At 50.8% G+C, this 24315-nt stretch overlaps 1 protein-coding gene across 2 annotated transcripts in view; it reads left to right on the top strand.

Moving 5' to 3' along the window:
* CFAP74 (cilia and flagella associated protein 74) overlaps positions 1-24315 on the top strand; it is a 365782-nt gene that overhangs the window by 33657 nt on the left and 307810 nt on the right. For both annotated transcript variants that reach the window (XM_075327962.1, XM_075327961.1), the window contains exons 4-5: positions 676-819; positions 14111-14209. In XM_075327962.1, the coding sequence (XP_075184077.1) occupies positions 676-819; positions 14111-14209 (243 nt within the window). The remainder of the gene's footprint in view (positions 1-675; positions 820-14110; positions 14210-24315) is intronic.

The raw sequence follows: 24315 nt of genomic DNA, 5'->3' as shown, positions 1-24315 counted from the left end.
CCTATGCTTCGGCGGACGCCAGCCTAGGTAGAAGAGTCCTGCAGGCGGCAGTTGCCTCCCCGTAGGGGAGGGCTGTCTTGCAGCTCTAACATGAGGTATTTCTTTACCCACCCAGGGACAGCTTTTGGACGTCCCAATCGTCTGGGTCTCCCAATGGAGCGCCGAAGAAGAAGGGAATTTTGTTACTTACCGTAAATTCCTTTTCTTCTAGCTCTTATTGGGAGACCCAGCACCCGCCCTGTTGTCCTTCGGGATTTTTGGTTTGTTTGCGGGTACACATGTTGTTCATGTTGAACGGTTTTCAGTTCTCCGATGTTACTCGGAGTGAATTTGTTTAAACCAGTTATTGGCTTTCCTCCTTCTTGCTTTTGCACTAAAACTGGTGAGCCAGTGATCCCACTGGGGGTGTATAGCCAGAAGGGGAGGGGCCTTACACTTTTAAGTGTAATTGCTTTGTGTGGCCTCCGGAGGCAGTGCTATACACCCAATCGTCTGGGTCTCCCAATAAGAGCTAGAAGAAAAGGAATTTACGGTAAGTAACAAAATTCCCTTCTTTTCTGATGATACATTCCCTTGAAAGAAAAAATAAGCCATTTAATGGGATTTAAATTGTCAGTTTCTCTTTGTGGTGAAAAAATACTTTTCTACCTTTGTTTTTTTTTTTCTTATGTCTAGGTCCGGTGAACAGAACACCGATCAGGATGAGATAATGAAAGGTACAAGACACGTCGATAAGGTTCGGGTCTTCAGACTGCGTAAAAAACTTAACCAGCTCGACAGTTTTCAACAGGAGAAAGAATTAATGATTCAGAAAGTCAGGTTTGTTTTCTCATCCAGTTTACAACAGCCAGGATTTAGGTCTAGACGCCGTAACTACATTCTGTCTGTCTACAACGTGACTGCAAGTAATAATGTTCTGCAGAAAATTTCTTGGGAATCTTTCAGCTGAAGTTCAGGCCTCATTATAAAGATTGGCAGCAACACCGACACAAGTTATTATACAGTGAAAGTTCTGCAATACATAGCAAAGTACAACACGTGATTTATAGGCAAGAATTGCAGTGGGGCTGAGGTGACCCAACGAGCCCCAGCCCCGTACCTTATGACCTGTAACCCAAAAGGGTCCCTCCACTTGGAAAAAGTATATCTTTAAAGGCCCATAATATACATATATATATATATATATATATACACACACACACACACACACACACACACACACACACACACACACACACACACACACACACACACACCACACACACACAAACACACAGTACAGACCAAAAGTCTGGGCATACCATCTCATTCAAAGAGTTTTCTTTATTTTAATGACTCTGAAATACTTAACAAAAAATTGTAAAACAACTGAAAATATGTCTTATATTTTAGGTTCTTCAAAGTAGCCACCTTTTGCTTTGATTACTGCTTTGCACACTCTTGGCATTCTCTTGATGAGCTTCAAGAGGTAGTCACCGGAAATGGTTCTCACTTCACAGGTGTGCCCTGTCAGGTTTAATAAGTGGGATTTCTTGCCTTATAAATGGGGTTGGGACCATCAGTTGTGTTGTGCAGAAGTCTGGTGGATACACAGCTGATAGTCCTACTGAACAGACTGTTACAATTTGGATTATGGCAAGAAAAAAGCAGCTAAGTAAAGAAAAACGAGTGGCCATCATTACTTTAAGAAATGAAGGTCAGTCAGCCCGAAAAATTGGGAAAATTTTGAAAGTGTCCCCAAATGCAGTGGCAAAAACCATCAAACGCTACAAAGAAACTGGCTCACATGAGGAGTGCCCCAGGAAAGGAAGACCAAGAGTCACCTCTGCTGCGGAGGATAAGTTTATCAGAGTCACCAGCCTCAGAAATCGCAGGTTAACATAATCTCAGATTAGAGGCCAGGTCAATGCCACACAGAGTTCTAGCAGCAGACACATCTCTAGAACAACTATTAAGAGGAGACTTTGTGCAGCAGGCCTTCATGGTAAAATAGCTGCTAGGAAACCACTGCTAAGGACAGGCAACAAGCAGAAGAGACTTGTTTGGGCTTAAGAACACAAGGAATGGACATTAGACCAGTGGAAATCTGTGCTTTGATCTGATGAGTCTAAATTTGAGATCTTTGGATCCAACCACCGTGTCTTTGTAGAAAAGGTGAACGGATGGACTCTACATGTCTGGTTCCCACCGTGAAGCATGGAGGAGGAGGTGTGATGGTGTGGGGGGGCTTTGCTGGTGACACTGTTGGGGATTTATTTAAAATTGAAGGCATACAGAACCAGCATGGCTACCACAGCATCTTGCAGCGGCGTGCTATTCCATCCGGTTTGTGTTTAGTTGGACCATCATTTATTTTTCAACAGGACAATGACCCCAAACACACCTCCAGGCTGTGTAAGGGCTATTTGACTACGCCAGATGACCTGGCCTCCACAGTCACCAGACCTGAACCCAATCGACATGGTTTGGGGTGAGCTAGACCGCAGAGTGAAGGCAAAAGGGCCAACAAGTGCTAAGCATCTCTGGGAACTCCTTCAAGACTTTTGGAAGACCATTTCCGGTGACTACCTCTTGAAGCTCATCAGGAGAATGCCAAGAGTGTGCAAAGCAGTAATCAAAGCAAAAGGAGGCTACTTTGAAGAACCTAGAATATAAGACATATCTTTTTTTTTTTATTTGCATCATAGTTTTTTTACTATTAAAATTTTGGGGCATGCACAACCTTTTGATTACTTTTTAGTGCACTTTTTGTCTTACAAAATAAGGCAATTCCAGTTCCTCCATCCTTTTTTTTTTATTCTCTACAACGTTTACCGTATAGGTTAAATAATTTTATATTCATATTTATTGGACAGTCACTTGCATACTAAATCTGGATATATTTCTTTATTTCTTTTAGTTTTTTTTCCTTAGTTTTTGAAATATTTTTGTAAACATTTGTTAGCCTCTCTGGGAGATTTGAAACAGGGTGTATTTGTAACGCTCGCTGCTGAAGATGGTGAAGTGGTGGGCTAAAGTGGACCCATTGGACAACAGGGGGACCCTGGGCCTACCCTTTTTCGTGGGAGGGGCTTGACTAGGCACCTACCGCGTGGCGTACACCAGGTGCTACTCCTAGGGCAGGGATCGGGACTGTGGCAGCTGAACCCTAGGGCAAGGGCGGACGCAGGAGCATGCCAGATAAACGCTTGCTTTCATAGGAGTAATGATAGGCACAGCAGACTCTCAGCTATCATGGCAATCCATAGGCATTCTACAATCATGTCATGGGCGCAGGAAGTGATTCACCCCCTTGCCACCAATTGTTAAATGCTGCTGTCCGAGATTGACAGCGCCATATCACAGGTTAACAACCATGGGCTCTGCTTTTGCCTTACCCCTGGCTATTAAAGGCATATGACAGCTGATTAAATCAGCCATCATCTGCTGGAAAAGATGCGGATATGACATAAATGTATATCACATGTCGTGAAGGGGTTAAAGAGGATCTGTCACCAGGTTAAAAGTGGTCATTTTTGCTCTTACTTTATCCCTGTTGCTCCCCTTAGTATTCAGTATGTTTGTGGTTTTTTTTTTAATCCGCCATACGGATCCAGAGATGTGGGCCTTTTTATTAATTGTTTATGGCCTTTACAAGGAGGCGTGGCTCACAGTGTAAGTAAGGAGAGCAGCCTAAAGACACGCCCCCGAGGATCCTGTGAGTCATGCACAATGGAAAAAAACAAAAATCAGCATTGAATAAAAAAGTCCTTATCTCTGGAGCTGTATGATTAATAACAAAAAACCCTTAATAAATAAGAATGAAATAAGAGCAAAAAGTTATTCTCTTTTATTTGACTCTTCATGGTATTAAAATAATTACAGTTCTGACAAATTTAGCCGTGATGGCTTTGGGTGGGTGATTTATCTCCACTTCTCATATCCTGCCTTCCATTTGTGCTAGGAGAACATTGCATCATATCACTACTGTGTGGGGTGAGTGCTCATCTATCATGTTTTACACCCAGAGCGGAGATTGTCAGTTTTGTTAGAGCAGGCCCTTCACATCCTGCAGTAAAAAATGGGAATTTTGGAGGGTTAAACCTAAATGTTTTATTGAAATAGATTTATACTTTCTACTTTCAAGTTATGACCGATCCTTCTGTTAAAGGGAACCTGTCAGGTGCATTATGCACCCAGGACCACGAGCAGTTCTGGGTATATATTGCTAATCTCTGCCTAACCGTCCCTGTATACACTAGCATAGATAAAGAGATCTTTAGAAAAAGTATGTCTAAGGAACCTTTATAATATGCTAATGAGCACAGGGACTAGTTGCAAGAGTGTTACTACCCTTGGCTAGTCGGCCCCCTTAGCATATAAGCACGCCCCTGTGTGTGTGCTACCATGCTAATGAATGCGCAGCGTCGGAGACATGGTCACTCTCACCTCTCTGCCACCATTGCTGGATTTCTGCTCAGTGCGCATGATCAGAACGTCCCTGGACTTCCGGTCATGCACACTACACCAGTTTGAAGCCGGGACGCGTACACCCGGCTTCATTGTACATATGACTGGAAGGCGGGCTTTACACTTTGCGACATCGCTAGCGATTGCTAGCGATGTCGAGAGCGATAGCACCCGCCCCCGTCGTACATGCGATATCTGTTGCTTGCTGCCATAGCAAACATTATCGCTACGGCAGCTTCACACGCATATACCTGGTCGGCGACGTCGCGGTGACCGCCGAACAATCCCTCCTTCAAGGGGGAGGTGCGTTTGGCGTCATAGCGATGTCACCGCGACGTCACTAAGCGTCCGGCCAATAGAAGCGGAGGGGCGGAGATGAGCGGGACATAACATCCCGCCCACCTTCTCCCTTCCGCATTGCCGGTGGACGCAGGTAAGGAGATGTTTGTTGTTCCTGCGGTTTCACACACAGCGATGTGTGATGCTGCAGGAACGACGAACAACATTGTATCTGCAGCAGTAACGACATTATTAAAATGAACGACGTGACACAGATCAGCGATTTTTTATGCTTTTGCGCTCGTTCATTGTTGCACCTAGGATTTACACATTGCGATGTCGCTACCGGCGCCGGATTGCGTCACTAACGACGTGACCCCGACGATATATCGGTAGGGATGTTGCAACGTGTAAAGTCCGCCGAAGTTGAAAGTTGAGCTGAAATCCAGCGTCGGGCGCAGTGACAGCACAAAGCGGTGAGATCGACCATACCTCTGATGCTGTGCATTCATTAGCATGTTAGCACACCCACAGGGGTGTGCTTACATGCCAAGGGGGCTGACTAGCCAAGCGAAGTAATGCCCTTGCAACTAGTCCCTGCACTCATTAGCATATTATAAAGGATCTTTAGAAATACTTTTTCTAAAAATATTTAAAAAAATGTTCTAAAGTTTCTAAAAATTTAAAAATATGTTTTAAAAATCTCTTTTTCTTTGTCGCTCCATTGGGAGACCCAGACAATTGGGTGTATAGCTTCTGCCTCCGGAGGCCACACAAAGTATTACACTTTAAAAAGTGTAACCCCTCCCCTCTGCTATACACCCTCCCGTGCATCACGGGCTCCTCAGTTTTTATGCTTTGTGCGAAGGAGGCACACATGCACGCATAGCTCCACAATTTAGTCAGCAGCAGCTGCTGACTATATCGGATGGAAGAAAAGTGGGCCCATATAGGGCCCCCGGCATGCTCCCTTCTCACCCCACTCTGGTCGGCGGTGCTGTTAAGGTTGAGGTACCCATTGCGGGTACATAGGTAGGAGCCAACATGCTGTTTTCCTTCCCCATCCCTGCAGGGCTCTGGGTGAAGTGGGATCCATAATCGGTCTCCAGACCCCGGGACCGTGCTCCCTCCGCAGCCCCTGGGGAATCTGCTGGACAGGAGCTGGGTATCGTCAGGGACATGGCCCTGCTACTGTGAGGTACTCTGTGTCCCCTCAGGGACGGCGCATGGAGCGCTTGTGTCAGAACACGCTGCAGCACTGCTGGGCGTGTTAGTGCGCCGGGACTACCGCGCTGACCGCGCTTGTTTGCCGGCCGCGCTTATAACTCTAGTCCCCGGCTTCTGCGGCCTAGTACCGCATATTCCCACCCCCGGGCCTGCCAGTCAGGGGAAGGGAGGGACGCTGCACTGGAAGATTCCCGCACTTTCTAGGGCAAGGTGCTCTGTGTCCCCGTTGGGACGGCGCATAAAGCACCTTGGGCCCAGACGCTGCAGCGACTGCGGCGTGCGTATGGGTCCGGGACTACTGCGCCGACCGTGCACTGCCGGCCGCGATTTTAACTTTAGTCCCCGGCTTTTGCGGCCTAGTATGGGATTCTCCCGCCCCCAGGCCTGCCAGTCAGGGAAAAGGGCGGGACGGTCGGTATGACGCCGACAGTGAGGGCTGGAGTACACTGAGCTGTCCTCCGCCCCCCTCACTACCCACGCTGAGGCACCAGATTCCCGCACTTTTTGTGACTACGCCCACGCCTCCCTCCTCCTCAGAGAACGCCGTCAGCCATGTTTTCAGCAACTTCTGGCTGCAGCTGAGGGAGACCCGGGGCAGAGAATCTGGTGGCCACAAGCCACATCCGCAGCCCCTGGGGGAATCTGCCGGACAGGAGACGGAGTATCGTCAGGGACATGGCCCTGCATCTACAGGTACTCTGTGTCCCCGTCGGGACGGTACATGAAGCACCTTGGCCTCAGACGCAGCTGCGACTGCGGTGTGGATTTTTTGTCCGGGACTACCGCGCCGACCGTGCCTGTTTGCCGGCCGCGGTTTTTACTTTAGTCCCCGGCTTTTGCGGCCTAGTGTGTTAAACTCCCGCCCCTGAGCCTGCCAGTCAGGGAGAAGAGCGGGACGGTCGGTATGATGCCGACAGTGAGGGCTGGAGCACACCTCGCTGTCCTCCGGCCCCCCTCACTGATCACTATAGGCCACCAGATTCCCGCACTTTTGTGACTACAGGGACAGAGCCTTGCATCATAACGTACTCTGTGTCCCCTGAGGGACGGCGCATGCAGCATCTGTGTTACAAACGCCGCAGCGGTTGCTGACTGGTTTGTGAGACTGGGACTACCGCGCCGACCGCGCCATGTCTGCCGGCCGCGTTTTTAAATTTAGTCCCTGGCTCTTACGGCCTAGTGCCATATACTCCCGTTCTCGGGCCTGCCAGTCAGGGGTAACGACGGGACGGCCGACTGGACGTCGGCAGGGAGGGCTGGAGCATACGTTGGTATCCTCCTTCCCCCTCACTGAGCACTGGGGGGCACCAGTTTTTTCAGGTGCTGTCCCCCCCTTGGTGCCGCAGTGTATATATATATGTTTATTTATATGGCATATGATCTCACTGTTCGGCAGCATTTGTATACCCTCACTGATTACTCTGCGGACGACATGCTGTTGTCTGCTCTTAAAGAGTAAGGGTGCCAAGGCACGGGCTTATTTTACAACCGGTACCTCTTGTGCGGCTATATTACGGGCACTGCACAGATGACAGCGACAGAGTTTCCATGATGAAATCAGCAAATCTCTGAATAGCTTTCACATCACAGGACTCTGTCTATGGACAGGGGGTCTGCTAAGATACTGGAAGCCTTGCAGTCCAGACCGATACCACAGGGCCAGGGAGCTGTGAGTTCATCACTCCCGGGTCCCTCTGAGTCGGTACATCATCCTGAGGTAACACCCAGATCCCACGGTGAGAACTCCGTCACGGACCGCGGCCTCTGATAGGCTAAGCGGGCCGCTGGGAACCTTCCCCGACTTCATCAGGAGTGCGTGTTTCGATCACTCTAACTCCAGAGGGGCCGTCCAGTAGCACAGAACTTGACGGACAAGCGCTTACTAAGCGCCTTATTGACACGCGTTACCCTTTTCCCCCCTGACGTGCTTAACGGTTGGGCTCATTGTCACAGGGTGGATCCTCCAGTCTCTAGGCTGGCGGCTAGATCCGTAGTATTAGGGGCAGATGTCCATCTCTCACGAATGCCACTGACAGGCAAATAACGCTTATGATGAAATCCATCTATGAAGCCATAGTCGCATCTTTTGCTCCAGCCTTCGCAGCCGTGAGGGCACTCCAAGCTATCTCAGCTTCTCCGGCTGAGATTATCGCGGTTGCACATAACTCTGCCACGCAGGTTGTGTCCTTCACTTCTCAGGCGTAGGTTTTTTCGTTCTACGCCATGAACGCCGTTCCTGGACTCTGCGAGCCGTACAGCGGTAGCATCCACCAATTCAGTGGCAGTCTGCAGGGCCATGTGGCTACGTGAATGGAAGGCAGGCTCTGCTTCCAAGAAGTTCTTAACCGGTTTGCCATTTTATGGCGACCGTTTGTTTGGCGAGCAATTGGATGAAGTTACTAGACAGTCTCGTCCTTGCCGCAGTCCAAGACCGATGGGTGAGAGACATCCTGTCTCACGGTTACAGGATACAGCTCTGCTCTCGTCCTCCGACTCGTTTCTTCAGAACATCTCCGCCCCCCGAGTGAGCCGATGCTCTTTTTCAGGCGGTGAACACTCTGAAGCCTCGATGTCACAAGGAGACTTCCTACCATCAATTGACATCAAGGATGCTTATCTCAATGTGCCGATCGCACCCGAGCTTCAACGCTTTCTGCGTTTCGCCATCAGAGATGAACACCTTCAGTTCGTGGCACTGCCATTCGGCCTGGCGACAGCCCCACGGGTCTTCACCAAGGTCATGGCAGCAGTGGTGGCGGTCCTACAGGGCCACTCGGTGATCACTTACCTAGACGATCCTCTAGTCAAGACACCCTCCTGGGTGGCATGTCAACACAACCTGGCCATTGCTCTGGAGACTCTCCAGGGGTTCGGGTAGATCATCAAAATTCCAGGGTCAAAGCTGACACCGACCCAATCACTGACTTATCTCGGGATGGAGTTTTATACTCTCTCAGCGATAGTGAAGCTTTCGCTGCATAGTCAGCGTTCACTACAGACAGGGGTGCAATCTCTCCTTCGGGCCCAGTCACCCCTTGAGGCGCCTCATGCACTGTCCCAGGAAGATGGTGACAGCAAGGGAGGCAGTTCCCTTGCGCAGTTTCGTCTGCGTCCGATTCTTTCGGACACCGCAAATGGGACAGGAGGTCGACGTCCCTAGACAAGAACGTCTCTCTTTCCCTTGCAGCAAAACCTCTCTTCAGTGGTGTTTTCTTTCCACTTCCTGGGCGAAGGAAAATCCTTCCGGCCCCCAGCCGGGGCTGGGGTCACGACGGACGCGAGTCTGTCAGGGTGGGGAGCGGTCTTCCTCCACCACTCGGCTCAGGGAACCTGGACTCCGACAGAGTCCTCCCCTCGGTTAAATGTTCTGGAGATAAGGGCAGTGGATTTAGCCCTAAAGGTGGTCCAGCGGTAGCTGGACGGCAGGCAGATCCGAATTCAGTCGGGCAACGCCAAGGCAGTTGCGTACATCAACCACCAGGGCAGCACACGCAGTCGTCAAGCCTTCCGAGCAGTTCGGCAGATGCGGCTGTGGGCGGAAGCCACAGCCTCCAACTTCTCCGCAGTTCACATCCCGGGCGTAGAAAACTGGGAAGCAGAATTTTCTCAGTCGCCAGGGCATGGACACAGGGGAATGGTCTTCACCCGCATGTGTTCTAGAGATCTGTTGCCGTTGGGGAACGCCGGACGTCGATCTAATGGCGTCTCAGCACTACAACAAAGTCCCGGCATTCAGGGCTCGGTCCAAGGATCACAGAGCTCTGGCGGCAGACGCGCTAGTTCACGACTGGTCGCAGTTTCGACTACCTTATGTATTTCCTCCTCTGGCACTACTGCCCAGAGTGTTACGCAAGATCAGGTCAGACTGTCGCCGCGCCATCCTCGTTGCTCCAGACTGGCCGAGGTGATCGTGGTACCCGGATCTGTGGCACCTCACGGTGGGTCAACCGTGGGCACTCCCTGACCGACCGGACTTGCTGCCTCAAGGGCCATATTTCCTTCGGAATTCTACAGCTCTAATCCTCACTGTGTGGTGGCTCCTAGCGTCATCAGGGATATCTCCAGATGTCATTGCCACCATGAGACAGGCCAGGAAACCAACGTCCGCCAAGATCTATCACAGGACTTGGAGGATCTTCTTATCCTGGTGCTCTGATCAGGGTTTTACTCCCTGGCCGTTTGCCTTGCCCACTTTCTTTCGCAAAGGGTGGCCTTCCTAGTGGCAGTCACATCACTCAGACGAGTATCTCAGCTAGCAGAGCTGTCATGCAAAGGCACCTTCCTGGTGTTTCACCAGGATAGGGTGGTTCTACGTCCGGTCCCGGCCTTTCTCCCTAAGGTATCACCGTTTCGTCTTACCCTCTTTGGGTCCGCATCCAGTTCACCAATGTGAAAAGGATTTGCATTTATTAAGATCTGGTGAGAGCACTCCGGCTCTACATTTCTCGCACGGCGCCCCTGCGCCGGTCTGATGCGCTCTTGTCCTTATCGCGGACCAGAGTAAGGGATTTCAGGTTTTCAAGTCAACCTTGGCTCGGTGAATCTAGGAACCGATTCTTGAAGCATACCGTTCTTTTGGGCTTCCGATTCCTGCAGAGCTGAAGGCCCATTCTACCAGAGCCGTCGGTGTCCTGAGCATTGCGACACCAGACTACGGCTCGGCAGGTGTGTCAGGCGGCTACCTGGTCGAGTCTGCACACTTTCACGAAACACTATCAGGTGCATGCCGATGATTCGGCAGATGCCAGCCTAGGTAGGCGAGTCCTTCAGGCGGCAGTTGCCCACCTGTAAGAGGGGGCCGTTTTTCGGCTCTTTTTATCGAGGTATTCTTTTACCCACCCAGGGATTGCTTTTGGACATCCCAATTGTCTGGGTCTCCCAATGGAGCGACAAAGAAGAATGGAATTTTGTTTACTTACCGTAAATTCCTTTTCTTCTAGCTCCTATTGGGAGACCCAGCACCCGCCCCTGTTCCCTTTGGGCTGTTGTTCTTTTGGTCCATGGTTTCAGTTCTCCGAACATCCTTCGGATTGAATTTACCTTAGGCCAATTTATAAGTTTCCTCCTTCCTGCTTTTGCACCAAAACTGATGAGCCCGTGATGCACGGGAGGGTGTATAGCAGAGGGGAGGGGTTACACTTTTTAAAGTGTAATACTTTGTGTGGCCTCCGGAGGCAGAAGCTATACACCCGATTGTCTGGGTCTCCCAATAGGAGCTAGAAGAAAAGGAATTTACGGTAAGTAAACAAAATTCCATTCATCTATTCTACTAGATACAGGGACAGTTAGGTAGGGATTAGCAATATGCACCCAGAACTGCTCGTAGTCCTGTGGGCATATTGCACCTGACAGATTCCCTTTAAGTACGGAAGAGTCCACAAATGAAAAATAGTGATATTAAATCACAGAGTAGGTGCACTTAGTAGATGATGAATGTAAGAGCACTTGGGATCTGGCATTTGAGACCTTGAGAAGATGTGAACGGAGCACTAGTGAGCATGTGCGACCACCATTCCTATTGGCACCAAGTAAAGTAGTGCACATGCTCATTACTGCTCCATTTACACAGGGGAGTTTTAGACTATCACTCTCATGATCAATTATAACCCCAGCAGTCATACATTTATCATGTACTCTTCTCTTATCTCCTCTTCCTACAATCGCATACAAGATTTCTCCCGTGCCTCCCCCATACTCTGGAACGCTCTACCCCAACATATCAAAGACTCTCCTATCGTGGAAAGCTTCAAGAGGAACCTGAAGACCCACCTCTTATGACAAGCCTACAACCTACAGTAACCCTCAATCTAGTACACCACTGCGCAATCAGCTCTGTCCTCACGTACTGTATCCTCACCGATCACCTGTAGACTGTAAGCCCTCGCGGGCAGAGTCCTCTCCTGTGGACTGTGAGCCCTCGCGGGCAGGGTCCTCTCTCCTCCTGTAGACTGTGAGCCCTCTCGGGCAGGGTCCTCTCTCCTCCTGTAGACTGTGAGCCCTCGCAGGCAGGGTCCTCTCTCCTACTGTAGACTGTGAGCCCTCGCGGGCAGGGTCCTCTCCCCTCCTGTAGACTGTGAGCCCTCGCGGGCAGGGTCCTCTCTCCTCCTGTAGACTGAGCCCTCGTGGGCAGGGTCCTCTCTCCTCCTGTAGACTGAGCCCTCGTGGGCAGGGTCCTCTCTCCTCCTCTAGACTGTGAGCCCTCGTGGGCAGGGTCCTCTCTCCTCCTGTAGACTGAGCCCTCGTGGGCAGGGTCCCCTCTCCTCCTGTAGACTGTGATCTCTCGTGGGTAGGGTCCTCTCTCCTCCTGTAGACTGAGCCCTCGCGGGCAGGGTCCTCTTTCCTCCTGTAGGCTGTGAGCCCTCGCGGGCAGGGTCATCTCTCCTCCTGTAGACTATGAGCCCTCGCAGGCAGGGTCCTCTCTCCTCCTGTGAACTGTGATCCCTCGTGGGCAAGGTCCTTTTTCCTCCTGTGAACTGTGATCCCTCGTGGGCAGGGTACTCTATCCTCCTGTAGACTGTGATCCCTCGCAGGCAGGGTCCTCTCTCCTCCTGTAGACTGAGCCCTCGAGGGCAGGGTCCTCTCTCCTCCTATAGACTGTGAGCCCTCGCGGGCAGGGTCCTCTCTCCATCTGGAGACTGTGAGCTCTTGTGGGCAGGGTTCTTTCTCCTCCTGTAGACTGTTAGCCCTCGCGGGCAGGGTCCTCTCTCCTCCTGTAGACTGTGAGCCCTTGCGGGCAGCGTCCTCATTCCTCCTGTAGACTGAGCCCTTGTGGGCAGGGTCCTCTCTCCTCCTGTAGACTGAGCCCTCGCGGGCAGGGTCCTCTCTCCATCTGTAGACTGTGAGCTCTTGTGGGCAGGGTTCTTTCTCCTCCTGTAGACTGTGAGCCCTCGCGGGCAGGGTCCTCTCCCCTCCTGTAGACTGTGAGCCCTCGCGGGCAGGGTCCTCTCTCCTCCTGTAGACTGAGCCCTCGTGGGCAGGGTCCTCTCTCCTCCTGTAGACTGAGCCCTCGTGGGCAGGGTCCTCTCTCCTCCTGTAGACTGTGAGCCCTCGTGGGCAGGGTCCTCTCTCCTCCTGTAGACTGTGAGCCCTCGCGGGCAGGGTCCTCTCTCCTCCTGTAGACTGTGAGCCCTCGTGGGCAGGGTCCTCTCTCCTCCTGTAGACTGTGATCCCTCGTGGGCAGGGTCCTCTCTCCTCCTGTAGACTGAGCCCTTGTGGGCAGGGTCCTCTCTCCTCCTGTAGACTGTGATCCCTCATGGGCAGGGTCCTCTCTCTACAGGGCAGGGTCCTCTCTCCTCCTGTAGACTGAGCCCTCGTGGGCAGGGTCCCCTCTCCTCCTGTAGACTGTGATCTCTCGTGGGTAGGGTCCTCTCTCCTCCTGTAGACTGAGCCCTCGTGGGCAGGGTCCTCTTCCTCCTGTAGGCTGTGAGCCCTCGCGGGCAGGGTCATCTCTCCTCCTGTAGACTATGAGCCCTCGCAGGCAGGGTCCTCTCTCCTCCTGTGAACTGTGATCCCTCGTGGGCAAGGTCCTTTTTCCTCCTGTAGACTGTGAGCCCTCGCGGGCAGGGTCATCTCTCCTCCTGTAGAGTATGAGCCCTCGCAGGCAGGGTCCTCTCTCCTCCTGTGAACTGTGATCCCTCGTGGGCAGGGTACTCTATCCTCCTGTAGACTGTGATCCCTCGCAGGCAGGGTCCTCTCTCCTCCTGTAGACTGAGCCCTCGAGGGCAGGGTCCTCTCTCCTCCTGTAGACTGTGAGCTTTCGCGGGCAGGGTTCTTTCTCCTCCTGTAGACTGTTAGCCCTCGCGGGCAGGGTCCTCTCTCCTCCTGTAGACTGTGAGCCCTTGCGGGCAGCGTCCTCATTCCTCCTGTAGACTGAGCCCTCGTGGGCAGGGTCCTCTCTCCTCCTGTAGACTGAGCCCTCGCGGGCAGGGTCCTCTCTCCATCTGTAGACTGTGAGCTCTTGTGGGCAGGGTTCTTTCTCCTCCTGTAGACTGTGAGCCCTCGCGGGCAGGGTCCTCTCTCTATGTCGTTTATGGGCTAACCAATTTAATGACTGTATTAACTGAACTTCACTGTGATATATATTTTTTTTTTTCCGTAAAAAGGAAGGTATTTAGTAAAGCAAATATCTTATACATTTTTTTATGTTTTGCAACAGGGTGGAAGTGAAGGCCTGTCAGGAGAGAATCGAGTCTCTGGAGCAGCAAAAGTCTAGTGTGGAAGCGGATATTCAGAACGCCCAGGAAAATTCTAACATGTAAGCAAGAAACTCCGTACCCCGAAACATGTTAGGGACCCTAAATGCCCCGTCACACACAGAGATAAATCTTTGGCAGATCTGTGGTTGCAGTGAAATCATGGACATATTGTTCCATTTGTACACAGCCACAAACCTGGCACTGATTGTCCACGATTTCACTGCAGCCACAGATCTGCCACAGATCTGCCACAGATCTGCCACAGATCTGCCACAGATCTGCCACAGATCTGCCACAGATCTGCCACAGATCTGCCACAGATCTGCCACAGATTTATCTCTATGTGTGACAGGGCCTTAGGGATATACATAGGACTGGAAGGATGACTCAGAATCCTCATGGTTTGTTGCAGATTTCACCATTTTCATTGACATATGCTGTAGTTTCTCAGCAGTGCATGCATTCCCATCCACAATGCTCATACTGCAGTCAGAAATTCCATATGAAAATGTTGCTCCATGTGCAACTTTTCGTAGTCCATATCGCCACATAAAGACCTGTATATGAAACCCAATTTAGCACTAATCTAAATGTATAAGGACTCATTCAGACATCCGTTTTTTCCACATACAAAAAAAACTGAACAATTTTTTTTCATGAGCGTTTGATTAGAATGTGACTTAGGTGTAATTAGTTTTTATCATATGTATAGAAAAAAGAAAGTTTTTCCACCGTCTTCTTACTGACAGGCCATGAAAGTTGGACTGCAGTTGGATGTCATCCAAGTGCAGTCCGAGTTTTTTCATGGACTTGTAGACTTTCATTGCCAATTTTGATCCTTCAAAATCAGAGTTGTCCATGATTTTCCGCCAACCGAATTATGGACATATGAAAGGTCCCACAGACTATAGCAGGTATGAGTGCTATCTGTGAAAACCACGGGTAACACTTGTACAAGAATATCGGCCGTCTTAACAAGGCCCCCGATAGAAAGGACAGCAGCAGCAAAGTTTACTGTATCCTGGCAGTAATGGTTGCCAATCTCTATCATTTTTCTTGCCTGAGATCCGCAATTTATCCACCCAGAAAAATTGAAAAAAAGCCTATACGTTTATCTAGTTCAACCTATTATCTTGCATTATTCTTCCAAAGAAAATGCAAAAAAAAATTTGGAAAATTAGGTAAATGCCAATTTTCATTGTATTACCAGAACCATTCATTTCCAATGCTAATGCCCACCATGCACAATAGATACTGTCGGCTGCACGATCATTCTGCCGGCAGCGATCTCTCCTGACATTCCCATACACAGGAATGCTCTGCTCGGCCTTGTGGTCCTGTGTTCTCCATTCGAAAGCCGCTGTCATATTACTCTGTGACCAGAGAACAAAAGGATTTGCTGTCGGAAAACCGACACATCAGATCCTTCTCTTCTCTGATATAGTCTATTGGAGTTAAGTCGGTAGTCCCCAATATACATACAGTCAGGGCCAGAAATATTTGGACAGTGACACAAGTTTTGTTATTTTAGCTGTTCAAATATGTTCAGAAATACAATTATATATATAATATGGGATGAAAGTGCACACTCCTAGCTGCATTATGAGAGTTTTCACATCCAAATCGGAGAAAGGGTTTAGGAATCATAGCTCTGTAATGCATAGCCTCCTCTTTTTCAAGGGACCAAAAGTAATTGGACAAGGGACTCTAAGGGCTGCAATTAACTCTGAAGGCGTCTCCCTCGTTAACCTGTAATCAATGAAGTAGTTAAAAGGTCTGGGGTTGATTACAGGTGTGTGGTTTTGCATTTGGAAGCTGTTGCTGTGACCAGACAACATGCGGTCTAAGGAACTCTCAATTGAGGTGAAGCAGAACATCCTGAGGCTGAAAAAAAAGAAAAAATCCATCAGAGAGATAGCAGACATGCTTGGAGTAGCAAAATCAACAGTCGGGTACATTCTGAGAAAAAAGGAATTGACTGGTGAGCTTGGGAACTCAAAAAGGCCTGGGCGTCCACGGATGACAACAGTGGTGGATGATCGCCGCATACTTTCTTTGGTGAAGAAGAACCCGTTCACAACATCAACTGAAGTCCAGAACACTCTCAGTGAAGTAGGTGTATCTGTCTCTAAGTCAACAGTAAAGAGAAGACTCCATGAAAGTAAATACAAAGGGTTCACATCTAGATGCAAACCATTCATCAATTCCAAACATAGACAGGCCAGAGTTAAATTTGCTGAAAAACACCTCATAAAGCGAGCTCAGTTCTGGAAAAGTATTCTATGGACAGATGAGACAAAGATCAACCGGTACCAGAATGATGGGAAGAAAAAAGTTTGGAGAAGAAAGGGAACGGCACATGATCCAAGGCACACCACATCCTCTGTAAAACATGGTGGAGGCAACGTGATGGCATGGGCATGCATGGCTTTCAATGGCACTGGGTCACTTGTGTTTATTGATGACATAACAGCAGACAAGAGTAGCCGGATGAATTCTGAAGTGTACCGGGATATACTTTCAGCCCAGATTCAGCCAAATGCTGCAAAGTTGATCGGACGGCGCTTCATAGTACAGATGGACAATGACCCCAAGCATACAGCCAAAGCTACCCAGGAGTTCATGAGTGCAAAAAAGTGGAACATTCTGCAATGGCCAAGTCAATCACCAGATCTTAACCCAATTGAGCATGCATTTCACTTGCTCAAATCCAGACTTAAGACGGAAAGACCCACAAACAAGCAAGACCTGAAGGCTGCGGCTGTAAAGGCCTGGCAAAGCATTAAGAAGGAGGAAACCCAGCGTTTGGTGATGTCCATGGGTTCCAGACTTAAGGCAGTGATTGCCTCCAAAGGATTCGCAACAAAATATTGAAAATAAAAATATTTTGTTTGGGTTTGGTTTATTTGTCCAATTACTTTTGACCTCCTAAAATGTGGAGTGTTTGTAAAGAAATGTGTACAATTCCTACAATTTCTATCAGATATTTTGGTTCAAACCTTCAAATTAAACGTTACAATCTGCACTTGAATTCTGTTGTAGAGGTTTCATTTCAAATCCAATGTGGTGGCATGCAGAGCCCAACTCGCAAAAATTGTGTCACTGTCCAAATATTTCTGGACCTAACTGTAATATAATATATTAGATCATCCACCTATCCCTCTGATATTGGAGGATTCGGCTGACCTTAGGGCTTTAATATGGCAATAATTAAAATAAATCCCCAAATTTCCTGTAATCTGGGAACTATAACTTGTAAGGCTGCTTTCACACTACGTTTTTTTAACATGCGTCATGAACCTTTTTTTGCTGTAAAAGTGGATCCTGTTGTTACAAAGAAAAAGGCATGCAAACGCATGTGTTATTTTGCAGGATCCTGCCACTTGAAGTTTATGGGCGGGTATTAAAGTCATGTGATCAGGAGTGAGGGGAACTGAACGTGATAGACTGGGAGCCGGCATCTGACAGCTGCAGATGCTGGTAACCAAGGTAAACATCGGGTAACTAAGCAAAGTGCTTTGCTTGGATACCCGATATTTACCTTGGTTATGAGCGTCCGTAGCTGCTAGGAGCCGGGCTGCCTGCTCCCTGCACACGTAACCAAGGTAAACGTTGGGTAACTAAGCGAAGTGCTTTGCTTGGATACCCGATATTTACCTTGGTTACGAGCGTCCGTAGCTGCTAGGAGCCGGGCTGCCTGCTCCCTGCACACGTAACCAAGGTAAACGTCGGGTAACTAAGCGAAGTGCTTTGCTTGGATACTCGATATTTACCTTGGTTACGAGCGTCCTTAGCTGCTAGGAGCCAGGCTGCCTGCTCCCTGCACACGTAACCAAGGTAAACATCGGGTAACTAAGCGAAGTGCTTTGCTTGGATACCCGATATTTACCTTGGTTACGAGCGTCCGCCACTCTCAGGCGGGGGAGAGAGAGGAGAGAGAGGGAGGGGGAGAGAGGAAGGGGGAGAGAGAGGCTGATCACACGAGGCTGGTTTTTGGGCATGCTCAGTAGAGCAAGCAGGATCCTGTCTATCATCATGCCAGCGTTCACATGCGTTTGCGTGCAGTATAGTCAGGATACAGTGAGAAACAGTATTTGGACGCAGCTCAAAAATGCTACAAGTAGCATTTTTGAAAAAAGTTAAAAAACTGCAAGTCGCTGGATCCTCACTATAACACACGCAAACGCAGGTGAACGCATGTTGACGCGAGTCCATTGCAAATGCATTGAAATGAAAACGTATTTGCACTGGATCCGTTTTTGCGTTAAAAAAAACGTTCATGACGCATGTTAAAATAACATAGTGTGAAAACAGCCTAAGGCCCCCTTCACACGTCCGTGATACACGTGCGTGTTTGTTCCGTTTCCGTATATACCGGAGACACGGCCAAACGTGCACCAATGTTAATCTATGATTGTGGTCACACGTCCGTTATTTCATTATGTCCGTGTGTGCGTGTCCGTGATCCGTATGTGTTTGCGTTTGGCACGGATGCATGTCCGTTATCTGCACGGAGCACGCACACGTGGACACAATGAAAGTCTATGGGTATGTGCACACACGTTAGTAAACACGTATGCATCTACCTATAGTCCGTGTCCGTTTGGTGTTTTTATTTCTAGTGATGTCGGCTATTCTTTCTATTTCTGTGTATGTCCGTCAATCTCCCAGAGTCCGTCGGTCAGTCTCTCTGTCGGTCTCTCTGTCTGTCTGTCCCTCTCTCACAGTCTGTCGGTCAGTTTCCCCCCCTCTCTCATACTTACCGTTCCCCGATCTCCGGCGCAGCGCTGCACGGCATTCACACTGCTGCGGCGGCTTTTACTATTTTGAAAAAGCCGGCCTTCCATTAAACAATCTCGTATTCCCTGCTTTCCCCGCCCACCGGCGCCTATGATTGGTTACAGTGAGACACGCCCCCACGCTGAGTGACAGGTGTCACACTGCACCCATATACAGCAGCCGGTGGGCGTGTCTATACTGTGCAGTGAAATAAATAAATAAATAATTAAAAAAAAAACGGCGTGCGGTTCCCCCCAATTTTAATGCCAGCCAGATAAAGCCATACGGCTGAAGGCTGGTATTCTCAGGATGGGGAGCTCCACGTTATGGGGAGCCCCCCACCCTAACAATACCAGTCAGCAGCCGCCCAGAATTGCCGCATACATTATATGCGACAGTTCTGGGGCTGTACCCGGCTCTTCCCGATTTGCCCTGGTGCTTTGGCAAATCGGGGTAATAAGGAGTTATTGGCAGCCCATAGCTGCCAATAAGTCCTAGATTAATCATGTCAGGCGTCTATGAGACACCCTCCATGATTAATCTGTAAATTACAGTAAATAAACACACACACACCAGAAAAAATCCTTTATTAGAAATAAAAACACACACATATACCCTGGTTCACCACTTTAATCAGCCCCGAAAAAGCCCTCCATGTCCGGCGTACTCCAGGATGGTCCAGCGTCGCATCCAGCGCTGCTGCATGGAGGTGACCGGAGCTGCAGAAGACACAGCCGCTCCGGTCACCTCCACGCAGCTAATGAAGACAGCCGTGCGATCAGCTGATCTGTCACTAAGGTTACCTGCGGCCACCGCTGGATCCAGTGACAGCGGGTAACCTCAGTGACAACTCAGCTGATCGCGCAGCTGTCTTCATTAGCTGCGTGGAGGTGACCGGAGCGGCTGTGTCTTCTGCAGCTCCGGTCACCTCCATGCAGCAGCGCTGGATGCGACGCTGGACCATCCTGGAGTACGCCGGACATGGAGGGCTTTTTCGGGGCTGATTAAAGTGGTGAACCAGGGTATATGTGTGTGTTTTTATTTCTAATAAAGGATTTTTTCTGGTGTGTGTGTGTTTATTTACTGTAATTTTGTAAGGGCCAGGTGGACGGGCAGACCCAGGAGGTGGATCCACTGGGCCGAACTCCTAGATGGTGGTAAGGGGTCCGGTAGCTGGAGCACTATAGGCAGCAGAACAGTCCGTGCACAGGAGTATAACGGAGAAGTCCCTGGGACTACAGAGTCACTGGTGGTAGTCCGGGTGACGCAGCTCAGGTTCGGAAGCCGAGATGATGTCAGGCGGGGTCCGGAACCTTTGGAGCGAGATGACAGGTCACCGCAGGGATCCGAGATGGTACGGACTGTCAGGATGGCAGATGGACTGCGTTCGGGGTTCGGGATTCGGTCTGGACCGGATGGCGAGGCAGGCACGGCTCTACAAGAGAGATAGGTGAGTATATACACATATACACCAGGAGACCTGACTCCTAGCTTAAGAAACACGAAGATCAGGCCCCGCCCCCTTGGACATAAACCCCCTTTATACCCTGTACCTGTTTAGCATCATTTCCTGTTAATGGACGCTGGCCCTTTAAGAAAGGGTCAATGACCGCGCGCGCGCCCTAATGCGCATGCGCGCAGCCCGAGTGCCAGAAGCCAGAGCAGGAAGCTGCGAGGAGGAAGCAGCAGGGCCAGGATGGGGCTGTGAAGCCAACGGACGCCGGGCGCGGGGACCAGGACGCCGGGGACGCGCTGGCAAGGGGTGCTGGAGAGCGGGGAGCGGCGGTGACCGGACCAAGGAACCGGGAAGCGAGACGGGGGACCCGGGGAGCGTGACAGGTGAGCCGGGGGGCAGCACAGGGGACCCGGGGAGCGTGACAGTACCCCCCCCCCACGCCCCCCTCCCCGCAACCGGGACAGGAAGGCACGGATCAGCGGAGTACCCACATTCTCCCGGGGCTCCCAGGACCTATCCTCAGGACCATACCCTGCCCAGTCCACCAGGAAGAACTGTCGACCTCGTACGGTCTTCATGGCCACGATATCCCTTACCGCATAGATGTCGTCATCGGCAATAGGTGGAGCCGAACTGGCAGCAGCGGAGAAGGGACCCAGGACAACCGGCTTGAGCAGGGAGACGTGGAATGAGTTGGGTATCCTCATCGTGGCCGGGAGCTGTAGCTTGTAGGAGACCTCATTGATCTTGTTGAGGACTTTAAACGGCCCGATGTAGCGAGGACCCAGCTTGTAGGATGGTATCTTCAATCGGACGTACTTGGATGCAAGCCAGACTAGATCTCCAGGAGAGAAACACGGAGGATCCAGACGTCTCTTGTCTGCGTGTCTTTTCATCCGCAGGGAAGCACGCCCAAGGGACGCCTTGACAGAGTCCCAAATGGTTGCAAAGTCACGGGCTACAGTATCAGCAGCAGGGACATCCGAAGAAGGGGATACAGGCAATGGGACAGAGGGCTGAAGTCCGTAAACGACATGGAAGGGAGAGCTGGAGGACGACTCACTGATGTGGTGGTTATGGGAGAATTCAGCCCAAGGAAGAAGCGTGGACCAGTCGTCATGATGGGCGTTGACATAGTGACGTAAGAAAGAGGTCAATATTTGATTGACCCTCTCCACTTGGCCATTAGACTGAGGATGGTATGCAGATGAGAAGTCCAGAGTCACTCCCAGATGTTTGCAGAGCGCCCTCCAGAAGCGGGAGGTGAACTGAGTTCCTCTATCGGATACGATGTGAGATGGAAAGCCATGCAAGCGGAAGATGTGATGTATGTAGGCGTCCGCGAGTTCCTGAGCAGAGGGCAATCCAGCCATAGGGACGAAATGAGCCATTTTAGAAAATCGATCCACCACGACCCATATGACTGTGTGTCCGGAGGACAATGGCAAGTCTGTAATAAAGTCCATCGCTATGTGTTGCCACGGAACTGAAGGTATCGGCAGAGGCAGAAGACGTCCAGATGGCAGGTGTTTGGGCGTCTTGTTCCTGGCACAAGAGGAGCAGGCAGAGACAAAAGCAGCGACGTCCGTGCGAAGGGATGGCCACCAGTAATGGCGTACGATCGCACCCCATGTCCTCTTCTGACCAGCATGACCGGCTGTTTTCGAGGCATGACCCCAGTGTAACACTTTTTGCCTGTCTGTCTCAGAGACATAGGTCTTCCCGGGCGGTATCTGGGCCAGGGTGACAGGGGCCACCGGAATGATTTTGCTAGGACAGATGATGGGTTGGGTAGTCTCCTCCTCCTGCTCCATGGGCATGAAAGACCTGGACAAGGCATCAGCGCGTACATTCTTGTCCGCGGGTCGGAAATGGAGCTGGAAATCAAACCTGGCAAAGAATAAGGACCACCTGGCTTGCCGTGGGTTCAGTCGCTGAGCAGACCGCAGGTATTCCAGGTTCTTGTGGTCCGTGTAAATGATAACGGGGTACACTGCTCCTTCCAGAAGGTAGCGCCATTCCTCCAGAGCCAGTTTGACTGCCAAGAGCTCTCGGTCACCGATGGTGTAGTTGCGTTCAGGCGCTGAGAAGCTCTTGGAGAAGAAACCGCAAGTCACCATCTTCCCGGAGGAGGACTTCTGCATGAGCACTGCTCCGGCTCCTGAGGAGGAGGCATCCACCTCCAAGGTGAACTGGCGGTTTAACTCCGGACGGTGAAGTACAGGAGAGGAGGCAAATGCCCGCTTCAGCGAGCCAAACGCGGCGTCGGCCGCAGGTGACCAGTCCTTTGGATTAGCCTCCTTCTTGGTCAAAGCGGAGAGAGGAGCAGTCAGAGCCGAGAAGTGAGGGATGAACTGGCGGTAGTAGTTGGCGAATCCCAGGAAGCGTTGGATTGCCTTCAGTCCAGAAGGAGGAGGCCAGTTGAGAATGGAGGAGACCTTCTTTGGATCCATCTGCAGTCCGGTATCAGAGATGATGTACCCCAGGAAGGGGAGAGAAGACTGCTCAAAGACACACTTCTCATACTTCGCGTACAGACGATTCTCTCTCAGTCTTTGTAGAACCAGCTGCACGTTCTCTCTGTGGGTCTGGAGGTCCGGAGAGAAGACAAGGATGTCATCCAGATATACTACCACACAGACGTAAAGAAGGTCCCGGAAAACGTCGTTCACCAGTTCTTGAAAGACGGCTGGGGCATTACACAGGCCGAAGGGCATCACGCAGTATTCATAGTGCCCATCGCGCATATTGAACGCGGTCTTCCATTCGTCCCCAGAGCGGATGCGTACCAGATTGTAAGCACCCCGAAGATCCAGCTTGGTGAACACACGAGCTCCTCTAAGCCGGTCAAACAATTCAGGGATGAGCGGCAGAGGGTACTTGTTTTTTACGGTGATTTGATTCAAACCCCGGTAGTCTATGCATGGGCGTAAGTCGCCCTCTTTCTTCTTGACAAAGAAGAAACCTGCTCCAGCAGGAGAGGAGGATCTCCGGATGAATCCCCTTGCCAGGCTCTCTGTGATGTAAGTAGACATGGCCCTTGTTTCGGCTGGAGACAATGGATATATCCGTCCTCGAGGTGGTGTAGTTCCAGGGAGCAGGTCGATGGCGCAATCGTAAGGACGATGTGGCGGAAGTACCTCGGATTCCTTTTTATCAAAGACGTCTGCAAAGGACCAATAGGCCGAGGGCAGCCCCGGTAGGTTCTCTGGAACCGGAGGTCGTCGGATGGGTTGTATGGTCTTCAGGCACTTCTCATGGCACGAAGAGCCCCATCGGGTGATTTCGCCAGTGCCCCAGCTGACTGATGGTTCGGTTGTCCGCAACCAGGGAAGTCCCAGCAGGATTTGATGGGACATGTGTGGGAGGACGTAGAGAGCGATGTTCTCAGTGTGCAGGGCACCGATACGCAGTTCCACCGGCTTGGTGATCCAGGAGATGGTGTCAGAGAGGGGTCTCCCATCCACCGAGGCAATCACGAGGGGCTTGTCGAGTGGAGTAACAGGCACCTGGTACTTGTCCACCGTGGCCTGCTGGATGAAATTGCCTGCTGCCCCGGAATCGAGGTATGCCTCAGCCGTGAACCGCGTCTCTCCCGTTGTCACTTGCACAGTCCACGTAACTGGGTCTGAGAGAGTCCCAGCACCTAGGGTGGCCTCTCCTACCAACCCTAGGCTTTGGAGTTTCCCGGCCTCTCAGGACAGGAGCGTAGCAGGTGTGTGTCCTCTCCGCAGTAAAAGCAGAGGCCCTTGGCGAGCCGCTCAGCTCTACGTTGTTCAGACTGCCGCACTCTGTCGATCTGCATGGGCTCGTGGACGGGAACCCCAGCTGTCGAAGACTGAAGTACGGCGGGCTTCTGTGGAGGAGAGGAATGCCGTACCGGACGTCTCTCACGGGACACTTCCTTGGATCGCTCCTGAAAGCGGATGT

Source organism: Anomaloglossus baeobatrachus, chromosome 11, assembly GCF_048569485.1.
Source record: "Anomaloglossus baeobatrachus isolate aAnoBae1 chromosome 11, aAnoBae1.hap1, whole genome shotgun sequence".
Lineage (NCBI taxonomy): Eukaryota > Metazoa > Chordata > Amphibia > Anura > Aromobatidae > Anomaloglossus > Anomaloglossus baeobatrachus.
The sequence above is the reverse complement of the archived record's forward strand: the minus strand, read 5'-3'. Positions and strand labels throughout refer to the sequence as shown.